Source organism: Oncorhynchus kisutch, linkage group LG14, assembly GCF_002021735.2.
Source record: "Oncorhynchus kisutch isolate 150728-3 linkage group LG14, Okis_V2, whole genome shotgun sequence".
In the NCBI taxonomy this organism is placed as follows: domain Eukaryota; kingdom Metazoa; phylum Chordata; class Actinopteri; order Salmoniformes; family Salmonidae; genus Oncorhynchus; species Oncorhynchus kisutch.
Window position 1 is genome coordinate 30,758,720 of NC_034187.2, and position 14,479 is coordinate 30,773,198.

The window sequence follows — 14,479 nt, forward strand, 5'->3', positions numbered from 1 at the left end:
TGTAAAAACTAATCCACAGATATGGCTCTTTTACAGCTTGTGCTCAAAATCTTTACAGCCCTGAACAACAATTAATACGCTCTTGGTATCTTTCTAGAATTATCCAAAGTGTTCAACACGGTTGATTATGAAATATGGCTCGCTAAGTTGCATTATTACAGTTTTCACGATTATACATATAAATGGCTATATAATTATGTTTATGATCGAGAACAATTTGTATATGCAATTGCTCGTGCATCTACCAGGGCCAAGATATCATGTGATGTTTCACCTCTTGGACCTTTGTTATTCCTATTCTATATCCATGTCCTTGCTGCTGTGTCTGCTACTGTACTTACCGTTATTGTTACTGATGATACCAACTTCATTTTATCACACAAGATTTTCAATTCACTTATCATTGAAGCCAACTCCAGCATGGCACATTTTATGAATGGTTCCAGATAAACTACCTTTAAATGCTTAAAAAAAATCCAACTTCATTGTATTTACTGGTAAGAATATGAAATATTGTTTAAAAAAAAAAAAGGGCCAGAATTTCAATTGGTGGGAATGAAATGGAGCAGGTTTCATCCTCTAGATTCCTAGGTGTTCTTGTTGATGAAAAGTTGTCCTGTAAAGATCATATTCACTTTGTCTGCAGAAAAGTTGGTATCATCAGAATGATTTGTGGTTTGGTTCAGGCTTGCTTCCTAACACACACTATACTATAGCTTAATTTACCCATATCTCATTTACTGCAATATTGTCTGGGCCAATACATATGCTTTCTACCTACACAAATGACTCATCACACAGAAGAAATTGGCAAGACTAGCCGCCTCTAACGGCTTGGCTCCATCTGCCCATCTGTTTTAGACAATATAGTGAGTTGCTTATCTACAACATTAATATACAAGAAACAATGCACCTTTATCTACAAATACACATACCTCCCAGACAGCCTACCTAATCCTTTCAATAGATTCTTCCAGGTTCATTCCCAAATCCATGCAAACAACACACATCGATATCCTTCTCCCTCCCCACTGCTGCACCTCACATAGTCAATTCTCTATCAGATACAAAGGTTCCATTCTCTGGAATTCTTATATTCACATTGCCAAAACATCAATAACTTAAAGCGTAGACAAGGGGTCAGACTGAAAAATCTAACTACGGAGTAGTCTCGTTCATGTAGCTTAACTCTCTTACTCACACACACACACACACACACACACACACACACACACACACACACACACACGCAATTAAACATGTTTTTTCTTGTACAGTTGAAGTCGGAAGTTTACATACACTTAGGTTGGAGTCATTGAAACTAGTTTTTCAACCACCACAAATTTCTTGTGAACAAACTATAGTTTTGGCAAGTCAGTTAGGACATCTACTTTGTGCATGACACAAGTCATTTTTCCAACAATTGTTTACAGACAGATTGTTTCACTTATAATTCACTGTATCACAATTCCAGTGGGTCAGAAGTTTACATACATTGATATGTTGATTGTGCCTTTAAACAGCTTGGAAAATTCCAGAAAATTATGTAATGGCTTTAGAAGCTTCTGATAGGCTAATTGACATAATTTTTGTCAATTGAAGATGGACCTGTGGATGTGTTTCAAGGCCTACCTTCAAACTCGGTGTCTCTTTGCTTGACATCATGGGAAAATCAAAATAAATCAGCCAAGACTTCAGAAAAAAATGGTAGACCTCCACAAGTCTGGTTCATCCTTGGGAGCAATTTCCAAACATCTGAAGGTACCACGTTCATCTGTACAAACAATAGTACGCATGTATAAACACCATGGGACCACGCAACCGTCATACCGCTCAGGAAGGTTAGGCATTCTGTCTCCTGGAGATGAATGTACTTTGGTGCGAAAAGTGCAAATCAATCCCAGAACAACAGCAAAGGACCTTGTGAAGATACTGGAGGAAACGGGTACAAAGGTATCTATATCCACAGAAAAACAAGTCCTATATCGACATAACCTGAAAGGCCACTCAGCAAGGAAGAAGCCACTGCTCCATAACCACCATAAAAAAGCCAGACTACGGTTTGCAACTGCACATGGGGACAAAGGTCGTACTTTTTGGAAAAATAGCTTCTGATCTGATGAAGCATAAATAGAACTGTTTGGCCATAATGACCATCGTTATGTTTGGAGGAAAAAGGGGAGGCTTACAAGCTGAAGAACACCATCCCAACCGTGAAGCACGGGGGTGGCAGCATCATGTTGTGGGGGTGCTTTGCTGCATGAGGGGACTGGTGCACTTTACAAAATAGATGGCATCATGATGCAGGAAAATTATGCGCCTATATTGAAGCAACATCTCAAGACATCAGAAGTTAAAGCTTGGTCACAAATGGGTCTTCCAAATGGACAATGACCCCAAGCATACTTCGAAAGTTGTGGCAATATGGCTTAAGGACAATAAAGTCAAGGTATTTGAGTGGCCATTACAAAGCCCTGATCTCAATCCCATAGAACATTTGTGGGAAGAACTGAAAAAGCATGTGTGAGCAAGGAGGCCTACAAACCTGACTCAGTTACACCAGCTCTGTCAGGAGGAATGGGCCAAAATTCACCCAACTTATTGTGGGAAGCTTGTGGGAAGGCTACTCAAAACATTTGACCCAAGTTCAACAATTTAAAGGCAATGCTACCAAATACATTGAGTGTATGTAAACTTCTGACCCACTGGGAATGTGATCAAATAAATAAAAGCTGAAATAAATCATTCTCTCTCATATTATTCTGACATTTCACATTCTTAAAATAAAGTGGTGATCCTAACTGACCGAAGACAGGGAATGTTTACCAGGATTAAATGTCAGGAATTGTGAAAAACTGAGTTTAAATGTATTTGGCTAAGGTGTATGTAAACTTCCGACTTCAACTGTATACTGAGTATATCATGTACATTTATAGTTAGTATGCTCTGTTTAACTGATGTAACCTTTTTTTGTACTTATATTTGTAGCCCTTTTGGGTTTCCAACCTCACCTGCTCAGTTTTTACCTTTTTTAAAAATCTGTACTGTTTTGTCTTTCATCTACATTTAAAAAAATATAAAAATAAATGCTGAAAACATTTTGCTCCACTATTTGAAAAGAAGGAGAACAAGCTATAGAATGAAAAATACAGCCGTTTTGGTGCAGGTACAGATTATTTTATGTATGTATTATTATTCTACAAATCGATACTTGGAGTCAAATATCAATATAATATCATCCCCTCTCTACAATGGGTTTACTCCCAGATCGCCTCATCAGGGAAGTCAATCTACTAATCTCCTCGTTTTCATTCTCTCAGATACTGAAACACCCAGCTGTCAGTGTCAGACAGTGGCAGACGTTTGTTTGTCGTGGGGAAACACCGGCCATCTCCCTTTTTTCGGTATAATAGAGTAGCCTACTTGTGCTTCTGAACTGTTGCCACAAAGTCGCAACAAAAGTATAGGCTATGCGCTTAAAGATCCGTAGGGGAGAGATCCCAGCAGTGGCACCTTGTCACAGAGATGGTTCGAGATAACACAGACTTTTGAGTGAGCATTCAGGTACTATTAAATCGTTGAAATTTGGAAGAATGACCATTTTGTTTTTTTGCAAGCATTTCGCTACACCCGTAATAACATCTGCTAAATATGTGTATGCGACCAATAACATTTGATGATTTGATCACAAACTACTTGTTCAACGAGGCTTTTTGAAGTTTGCTCTGTGCACCATAGTCCTTTCGGAGCCTTCCAGTGAAACCTTATGTTTATAGTAGTCCCCGTCTCCCAGCAACATCTTTGCGACACAACACGCATGTATTCAGAGGGGGCTTGACACTTAATTGGCAATGCATGTGAAGATATCGTAGGACCCGACGCGATTGTGGAACGTCAACCACTTAGGCTGCGTTCAGACAGGCAGCCCAAATCTGATCTTTTTCCCACCAATTGGTCTCATGCTCAATCACGTCCGGTTTCCCGATAGCGATGGAACTTGGAACTTAAGCTTTACAGTGTTTTGACGATACATCGTTCCTATAACAGCCGACAGTGTCACATGCGTTTCCCAAAGCACCACATGTGCACATGTGTCAATACCGAAAGAAAGGCAGCGCTGCTCTCTGATCAGTTTCACCCATTCAAATATTACCTTAATATCAGAATTATTTTACAATACTGACGACGGATCAGCCCCTAGAGCTCTATTATAACCTATGGCTGCAAATATGGAGGTGGCTTAGTCTATTCTTACCCAACAATACTGCACAAAATTACACATTTGGTACTTCATCAAATAAAAATCAAATAAAATGTTATTTGTCACATGCTTCGTAAACAACAGATGTAGACTAACAGTGAAATGCTTACTTATGGGCTCTTCACAACAATGCAGAGAATAAAAAAGAGAAAAAAAGAAAAATATTAACACGGGGAATAAATACAGAATGAGGAACGATAACATGGATATATACACGGAGTACCAATACAGAGTCGATTTGCAGGGGTGCGAGGTAATTGAGGTAGATATGTACATATAGATAGGGATAAAGTGACTAGGAAGCAAGATAGATAAACAGTAACGGCAGCGTATGTAATGAGTCAAAATAGTTAGTCCGGGTAGCTGTTGGTTAACCGTTTAACTAACTATTTAGCAGTCTTATGGCTTGGGGGTAAAAGCTGTTCAGTCGTCCTGTTGATTCCTGACGTGGTGCATCGGTACTTCCTGTCGTGTGGTAGCAGAGAGAACAGTGTTTGACTTGGGAGGCTGGAGTATTTGACAATTTTTAGGGTCTTCCTCTCACACCGCCTGGTATAGAGGTCCTGGATGGCATAGAGCTTCGTCTGTCTCCTGGGCCGTATGCACTACCGTCTAGTGCCTTGCGGTCGGATGCCAAGCAGTTGCTATACCAAGCGGTGATGCAGCCAGTCAAGATGCTCTCAGTGGTGCAGTTGTATCACTTTTTGAGGATCTGAGGGCCCATGCCAAATCTTTTCAGGATCCAGTTGCAGAGGGAGGTGTTCAGTCCTAGGGTCCCTAGCTTGGTGATGAGCTTGGAGGGCACAATGGTATTAAAACACTGAGCTGTAGTCAATGAACAACATTCTCACATAGGTATTCCTCCTATCCAGGTGGGAGAGAGCAGTGTGGACTGCGATAGAGATTGCGTCATCTGTGGATATGCTGTTTGTAACAATTGCAAAGACATTGGCAACTTTGTTCTGAAGTGATCTGCAGTCACAGACAGATTAACACCTTGCTTCTGTATTAGGTGGAGATCTTCTGTGTATAAAGTAGGCAAAAAAACATCTATTGACCCACTTAGCTGTTCTGAGGCAGTTGGTAAATAACAATTGTCTAAAAGTGCAACTTTACTAACGATGGTTTTGGGAAGCGACTCGGAGATTTAACAATGCTCCTACGAAGGTTCTAATGATGAAGTTAGCCTTAAGATGCTTTTGAGACTCTGGGTCCTGATCTTTTCACATCAGATTTTTTGGATTGATCAAAAGACCAATTAGTGAAAAGAAGATATGAATTGGGCTGCCTGTCTAAACACAGCCTTACTGCCCTAGTGTTGATTAGGATCCCAGTGGTTAAATCTAATGACAATGAGAGTTGCCTTTAATGTGAGATGGATCTTAACACCATGTCTGAGGGAAGCTTTGGTGAGCACTGAGGTGAAAACTGCCTATCATTCTCTTAACCTCAGAGATCAATTTTACTGCGACGCTTGAAAATGTCCCATGGCTACACTTTTTATTACATATTTTACCCCCTTTTCTCTCCAATTTCGTGATATCCAATTGGTAGTTACATTCTTGTCCCATCGCTACAACTCCCCTACAGACTCAGGAGAGGCGAAACACGACCCTGCCAAGCCGCACTGCTTCTTGACACACTGCTCGCTTAACCCAGAAGCCAGCCGCACCAATGTGTTGGAGGAAACACTGTACAACTGGCGACCGAGATCTGCTTGCAGGCTCCCGTCCCGCCACAATGAGTTGCTAGAGCGCGATGGAACAAGGAAATCCCAGCCGGTCAAACCCTCCCCTAACTTGGACGGGGCTGGGCCAGTTGTTCGCCACTTCATGGGTTTCCTGGTTATGGCCGGCTGTGACATAGTCTGGGATCGAACCCAGGGCTGTAGTGACACCTCAAGCACTGTGACGAAGTGCCTTAGACTGCTGTGCCACTCGGGATGCCCGGCTACACCTTTTATAGTAAAAGTTTAATGAGAGTAGTACACATCATTGAAGTAGGACAGACGCCATGGAAGTTTAGGTTTATACACTGACAGAGTCCTAGAGCACACAGTTTGTTGTCTGAGCTAAATCGCGGCAACATCCCTTTGTTGATACCAATGGATGAAATTACAGTTGATCCATGGTAGGCTCTCTGTTTTCAAATAGTCGTTTATGTTTGACATGTGAACTTTACCCAGTTTTGTGGCTCAGTGACATAATTGTCACCATAGTTATCCTCTGATTCCATCTCCTCAGGTCATCAGTGAAGACTGCTTGTCCCTCTCCCGGAAGCTGAGCCCGGAGACATATGTCCCCAGTTTTGGTAAGTGCCCATTTCCTGTCTCTTGCATGCATCATGAGCTACCACACCAGCTGACGAGGTGCAGTTGAGTTGAGTTGCTGTCAGTGCCGAAGTTAGCCTGGCTCTAGATTAAACCAGCTTTGAATTGGATTATCACACCGAGTCAAGGAGCCATGCTATTTCACGTCACTCAGAGCACTGACATGATGGATTTGCTAGGCCCCCTGGCAGAAGAGTGCCATACACACAACAAGAATCATTCATGATTGAAGAATACCATGGATTAATTGCTTATATTTTGCTGTTATTGTTGGAAAGAGAGTGTGTATGCAAGACAAGTACCAAGAAAGCCTAATATGGACAATAGCATGCATGAATATAATTTACCCTTCAAATCCTAACAAATGTCCTCTCTATCTCAAACCGGTGTGAAAAGGGATTTCTCTCCAAGAATGCATAGGTTGAGAGTTATGTTATGTATGGTGATAATATATGGAGGTGTCCTTGATGTGAGGGGGTGGTGAATTCTCTAAACATGGTTGATGTAGGAGTCAGTCACTCCTCTTCATGTTCCTGCTGTTTAGTGTCAATGCCATTCGTAGGCGTTCAATAAGTAGACACTTAATACGAGCCGTGGAGGCTGGCTTTGAGAAGGAGCTGTTGAGAATGCATTTGGTTATTACCAAACCTTGATTTGATTCTCATTAGGAAAGCAATGGGGCCGAACTTGCAAACATTAGAAAATGTTTGTTTAACCTGGACCTCAAAATGTGCCAATAAAAATTCCTGACATGGGATTTGATCACGTGCAGCTATGTGTTAGCTGTTCCCACATTTACATTTCAATAATTTAGCAGACACTTATTCAGAGCGACTTAGAGTTAGTGCATTCATCTTAAGATAGCATAGTAAGTACATTTTTCCTTAATAAAGTAGCTATCAGCTAAGTCAATGCTAGTAGGAAAATGTGTGTTCCCATCAGATAATCTGACAGATTTAGGCCCTGTGCTAACCCTTCTCTTCCATATACGTGCAGGCTAGGGATGAATATTTTCCCCAAAATCTTCCAAGTTTCAATAGCGGGAATAATTCATATTTATCCCAGGGTCCTGGGAAATGCTTGAAAAACCGGAAGTACCCATTCAAAGCATTTAAAACCAAGATATGGTCACTGCCAGGCTTCTCCCCAAATAAGAGGGTCGCTGCGCCACCTTGTCGGCTTGGCTGCATGTGCAAATGACACTGATATTTAGTAATGATAGAGTAAATATCTTTGATCGCCAGTGACAGTATTGTGAATTGTTCATAAATTCAGAGAGTTGTCATCATGTTCCTCAATTAATTCAGCGCATTTTGATAAACCATTTCTGTATGGACTTCGCTTTGTGCATGGGGACATTGCCATGCTGAAACAGGAAAGCCTTCCCCAAACTATTACCACAAAGTTGGAAGCACAGAATCATCTAGAATGTCATTGTATGCTGTAGCGTTAAGATTTCCCTACACTGGAACTAAGGGGCCTAGCCCAAACCATGAAAAACAGCCCCAGACCATTATTCCTCCTCCACCAAACTTGACATTTGGCACTATGCATTCGGGCAGGTAGCATTCTCATGGCATCCGCCAAACCCAGATTCGTCCGTTGGACTGCCAGATGGTGAAGAGTGATTCACCAATAGCGGCAAGCTTTACCCCACTCCAGCCGATGCTTGGCATTGTGCATGGTGATCTTAGACTTATGTGGCCATGAAAACCCATTTCATGAAGCTCCCGACGAACAGTTATTGTGCTGATGTTGCTTCCAGAGGCAGTTTGGAACCCGGTAGTGAGTTTTGCAACTAAGGACAGACAATTTTTACGCTCTTCAACACTTGGTGGTTCTGTTCTGTGAGCTTGTGTGGCCTACCATTTTGTGGCTGAGCCGATGTTGTTCCTAGACATTTCCACTTCACAATAAGTGCACTTACAGTTGACCGGGGCAGCTCTATCAGGGCAGAGATTTGATGAACTGACTTGTTGGAAAGGTGGCATCTTATGACGGTGCCATGTTGAGTCACTCAGCTCTTCAGTAAGGCCATTCTACTGCCAATGTTTGTCTATAGAGATTGCATGGCCATGTGCTCAATTTTAAACATCTGTCAGCAATGGGTATGGCTGAAATTGACGAATCCACTAATTTGAAGGGGTGTCCACATACTTTTGAATATATAGTGTATCTACCAGAGTGAAAGTTGCTATTGGTAGTGGAGATGTTGAGGAGTGAGCTAAAGGGGTGGTACCAGTGGGTCTGCCGTTGTGTATGTAACAAGGGCCAGTTGACCAGGGTGTAAAGGTCACAGTAATGAGTGTTGAAGGGGGCACTGGTATCAAAGCAGATGGCAGTTTGGTAAATTAAGTCTAGTTTATTGAAGGAGGTTTTGGATGCAAGCCTGTAAAACTACGTCGAAATAGTCCAGGATTGACATTATGGTCATTTTTACAAGGGTGTGCTTGGCAGAGTGGGTGAAGGATGTTTTGTTGGGGTACAGGAAACCAAGTCTGGATTTAACTTTAGACTGCAGGTGGGGGAAGTGGGTATGGAATGAGAGTGAGCAGTCCAGCCATATACCAAGATATTTATAGGTGTCAACATACTCTAGCTCTGACCCATTCAGGGTGAAATTGTTAAGAGGACAGGCATGTTACGGTCGGTTCCGGTTGAAGAGCATACGCTTTTTTTTTTGGTATTGAGGAGTAGGTTAGGTCAGAGAAGGCATGCTGGATGTTGTTAAAGCTATGTTGTAGGGTGGTCAGCACGGTGTTCAAGGAGGGCCCAGTTGTGTACAAGATAGTGTCATCGGCATAAAGGTGGATGGGGGAGTCACCAGCAGCATGCGCAGCATTGTTAATCTACTCAGGGATAAGGTCAGCCCAAGAATCGATCCTTGTTGAGCTCCCATAGATACAGCCAGTGGTTTGGACTGTAGGCCTTTGGAATTCACACATTGTACACGGACAGAAAAATCATTTTCAAACCAGGCTAGACAGTTCTCTGAGAACCCTAGGTCGATGAGTCTATTGAGCAGGATACAGTGGTTAACAAAATCAAAGGCTTTAGCCAGATCAATAAAAGCAGACGTACAATACTGCTTGTTGTCAAAAGCAGATATGTTGTTTAGAACCTTCAGTGTTGCAGAGGTACACCCACGGACAGTTCTGAAGCCAGACTGCAGACTGTTCTGAAAGAACACTGTGGGACTCAAGGTGGCGGGTTAACTGTTTGTTGACCAGACTTTCAAAAACTCTAGAAAGGCAATGCAAGCTGGAGATTGGTCTGTAACAGTTGGGGTCTAGCTTGTTGCCCCTTTTGAAGAGTGGTATGATGGGGGCGGCAGGGCAGCCTAGTGGTTAGAGCGTTGGACTAGTACCCGGAAGGTTGCAAGTTCAAACCCCTGAGCTGACAAGGTACAAATCTGTCGTTCTGCCCCTGAACAGGCAGTTAACCCACTGTTCCTAGGCCGTCATTGTAAATAAGAATTTGTTCTTAACTGACTTGCCTAGTAAAATAAAGGTTAAAAAAAATTTGGGGATGGCAGCAGCTTTCCAATTCTGTGGGACTTCAGATGTTTGCAAGGTGAGGTTGAAGAGGCAAGTGATGGGGGCTGAGATGATGCTTCAGAAAGAAGGGGCCCAGATCATTGAGCCCAGCTAATTTTATTAGGGTCCAGATTACTCGACTCCTTTAGGACCTTGTTCTTCTGTACTGGCTGGAAGGAGAAACGGGGGGTGCTCTGAGGGAGAACACTACTGGGGGAAGCATGGCTCGCAGCAGGCATGGTTAAAATGTGTGGCCAACCCTGACAAAGTGCTTGTTGAAACTCTCAACCCTTCTGACTTTATCAGAGGTGATATTGTTCTCAAAGTTGAGTGCAGAAGGCAGCTGAGAGGTTGAATTTTCATCTTCCATGGTTTTCAGTGTTCCAGAACTTGTTAGGGTCAGAACCACAGGCAACTAATAGTTTTTTGTAATATCCTGATTTTGCTTTTCTGATTGATTGAGTGCTCTTGTTCCTTGCTTCCCTAAAGAGTTGCGAGTCAGAAGGGTCTGTGGAGGTCTTTGCTTTATGCCAGAGCAGGTGTTTTCACTGGATCAGCTCAGACAGTTCAGCGCTAAACCAGAAGCTGTAGCAATTTTTGTTCTAACCTTCTTAAGAGGAGCATATTTATTAAGGACTGTGAGGAAAGAGGTTTTAAAATGGCACCAAGTGTCCTCAACACAAGGGATAAGGTCAGTTCTGGGCCTGTGTACAGATGCCAGGTCATGTATCATGGCCTGCCCATTAAAGTGCTTTAAGAGATGTTTGACAATAATCAGAGAGGGGGCTTTTAACATTGCTATCTTCGTGGAAAATTCAACAGTAGTCACTATGGCCTTGGCAGAAAACTGCAGAGGAGTACTTAGCAGGCATATCAGTGAGAATAACATCTATGAGTGTGCCATTATCTGCAGACTTGGGCTTGTATCCATTGGGAGCCTGTAAAATCTGGGGGAGGTTTAAATCATACAGCTGGAGTTGTACAGAGTTGGGAGGTCACCTAATAACACAAACTCTGAGGAGGTATAACGGGCAATCAGTTCACTTAGAGCAGTCCGAGCACAGGCGGGAACAGACTTCTAAATAGCTGTCACTAGCCGGCCTCCACCTATTACCCTGCCCTGAACTTAGTCACTGTCACTAGCCGACTACCACCCGGTTACTCAACCCTTCACCTTAGAGGCTGCTACCCTATGTGCATAGTAGAGGTCGACCGATTAATCGGAATGGCCGATTAATTAGGGCCGATTTCAAGTTTTCATAACAATCGGAAATCGATATTTTTGGACACCGATTTGGCTGACTTTTTTTTTTTACACCTTTATTTAATCTTTATTTAACTAGGCAAGTCAGTTAAGAACACATTCGTATTTTCAATGACGGCCTAGGAACGGTGGATTAACTGCCTCATTCAGGGATAGAATGACAGATTTTTACCTTGTCAGCTCGGGGGATTCAGTCTTGCAACCTTACAGTTAACTCGTCCAACGCTCTAACCACCTGATTACATTGCACTCCACGAGGAGACTGCCTGTTACACGAATGCAGTACGCCAAGGTAAGTTGCTAGCTAGCATTAAACTTATCTTATAAAAAACAATCAATCAATCATAATCACTAGTTAACTACACATGGTTGATGATATTACTAGTTTATCTAGCGTGTCCTGCGTTGCATATAATCGATGCAGTGCGTATCGTTGCTCCAATGTGTACCTAACCATAAACATCAATGTCTTTCTTAAAATCAATACACAGAAGTATATAAACCTGCATATTTAGCTAAAAGAAATCCAGGTTAGCAGGCAATATTAACCAGGTGAAATTGTGTCACTTGTATATCAGTCAGTGTATATGCAACAGATTGGGCCGCCTAATTTGCCAGAATTTTACTTAATTATGACATAACATTGAAGGTTGTGCAATGCAACAGGAATATTTAGACTTATGGATGCCACCCCTTAGATAAAATACTGAATGGTTCCGTATTTCACTGAAAGAATAAACTTCTTGTTTTCCAGATGATAGTTTCCGGATTCAGCCATATTAACCTCTTGAAACTAGGGGGCAGTATTTTTATTTTGGGAAAAATAACATTCCCAAAGTAAACTGCCTATTTCTCAGGACCAGATGCTAGAATATGCATATAATTGACAGCTTAGGATAGAAAACACTCTAAAGTTTCTAAAACTGTCAAAATATTGTCTGTGAGTATAACAGAACTGATATTGCAGGCGAAACCCTGAGGAAAATCCAATCAGGAAGTGCCTCTTATTTTGAAACCGTTGTGTTCCTATGCACCCCTATTGGCCATTGAAAGGGATATCAACCAGATTCCTTTTTCTATGTATTCCCTAAGGTGTCTACAGCATTTTGATGTAGTTTCATGCTTTTATGTTGAAGAATGAGCGTAAATGACTACATTGCGTAAGTGGCCAGCTGAGGGCTCTCAGAGTGATTCTTACGTAAAAGACAGAGGTAGTCATTTTTTCTCTCGCTCCTACTGAAAAGCCAATTGTCCCGGTTGATATATTATCGAATAGATATTTGAAAAACACCTTGAGGATTGATTATAAAAAATGTTTTCCATGTTTCTGTCAATATTATGGATATCAATATAATATCATCCAAAAATAATATAGTGATATGTAACTTATTCCCCCCCCCCTCCCCCATCACTACTGTGGCATTGCAATATGTGAGTTTGTCATCTCAGAGCTGTATTCTAATGAATTTCAAGTTGAGGTCAGTTTTGGAAAATGTCGGCCTACTGTACGTCGATAGAGGGTTTGATGAACATCTATTAAATTATCCACATTCGACAGAAAAATATGAGTTTTCAAAGCATTTTCTCATTCTATGTTGCTTGGGAAAACCCCTCTCTACAATGTGCTTACTCCCAGATCGCCTCATCAGGGAAGTCAATCTACTAATCTCCTTGTTTTCATTCTCTCAGATACTGAAACACCCAGCTGTCAGTCAGACAGTGGCAGACGTTTGTTTGTAGTGGGGAAACACCGGCCATCTCCCTTTTTTGGTATATCAAAACAAATTTAATCAAATGTATTTATAAAGCCCTTCTTGCATCAGCTGATATCTCAAAGTGCTGTACAGAAACCCAGCCTAAAACCCCAAACAGCAAGCAATGCAGGTGTAGAAGCACAGTGGCTAGGAAAAACTCCCTAGAAAAGGCAGGAACCTAGGAAGAAACCTAGAGAGGAACCAGGCTATGAGGGGTGGCCAGTCCTCTTCTGGCGGTGCCAGGTGGAGATTATAACAGAACATGGCCAAGATGTTCTAATGTTCATAGATGACCAGCAGGGTCAAATAATAATACTCACAGTGGTTGTCAAGGGTGCAACAAGTCAGCACCTCAGGAGTAAATGTCAGTTGGCTTTTCATAGCCGATCAGTCAGAGTATCTCTACCGCTCCGGCTGTCTCTAGAGAGTTGAAAACAGCAGGTCTGGGACATGTAGCACGTCCGGTGAACAGGTCAGGGCTCCATAGCCTCAGGCAGAACAGTTGAAACTGTTCTATAATAGAGTAGCCTACTTGGGCTTCTGAACTGTAGCCACAAAGTCGCAACAAAGGTATAGGCTATGCGCTTAAAGATCCGTAGGGGAGAGATCCCAGCAGTGGCACCTTGTCACAGAGATGGTTCGAGATAACAGACTCAATATCTCAATTGTCTTATTGGCTTCACGTAGTGAAGTTTGAGTGAGCATTCAGGTACGATTATATCGTTGAAATTTGGAATGGCCATTTAGATTTCGGGTGTAGCATTTCGCTACACCCGCAATAACATCTGCTAAATATGTGTATGCGACCAATACAATTTGATTTGAACAGACAGCAACAGTGAGAGAGAGGTACTTTGAGAGTTTGATGTTTAACAGCAGCAGCTCAAACTGTTTGGGCACAGACTTATATAGAATGACAGAGCACTGCAGACTATCCTTCCAATAGATGGCAACCCCTCCTCCCTTGGAGGACCTGTCCTGGCAGAAGATATTATAGCCTGGAATAAAAACATCAGAGTTTGTAACAGATTTCCTGAGCTGTGATTCGGAGATGGCCAGGACATTAGGGGTGGTCGTGTGCACTAATGTTTTCAGCTCATCAAGTTTGGGGAGGAGACTCCGGATGTTCATATGCATAAATCCGAGGCTTTTACGATTACAGAAGTCTTCAAAAGTTACGCTATTAGCATCAGGCCTGACAGAGTTGTTAACAGAGGAAATGTCAGGGTCAGGGTTTGAATGTACATTACCAGAAACCATCAACAATAATATGGTAAGACCATGACTGTTATCGGCGCTCTCAGGCTGCCGTGCGCATGAGAGGAAATTCATGAT

The 14,479-nt window shown here is 42.1% G+C and overlaps 1 protein-coding gene across 1 annotated transcript in view; it reads left to right on the forward strand.

The window, feature by feature from the left end:
* LOC109903982 (TOG array regulator of axonemal microtubules protein 1) overlaps nt 1-14,479 on the forward strand; it is a 39,341-nt gene that overhangs the window by 5,074 nt on the left and 19,788 nt on the right. Inside the window, exon 2 of the mRNA XM_020501030.2 lies at nt 6,505-6,571. Within this exon, the coding sequence (XP_020356619.1) occupies nt 6,505-6,571 (67 nt within the window). The remainder of the gene's footprint in view (nt 1-6,504; nt 6,572-14,479) is intronic.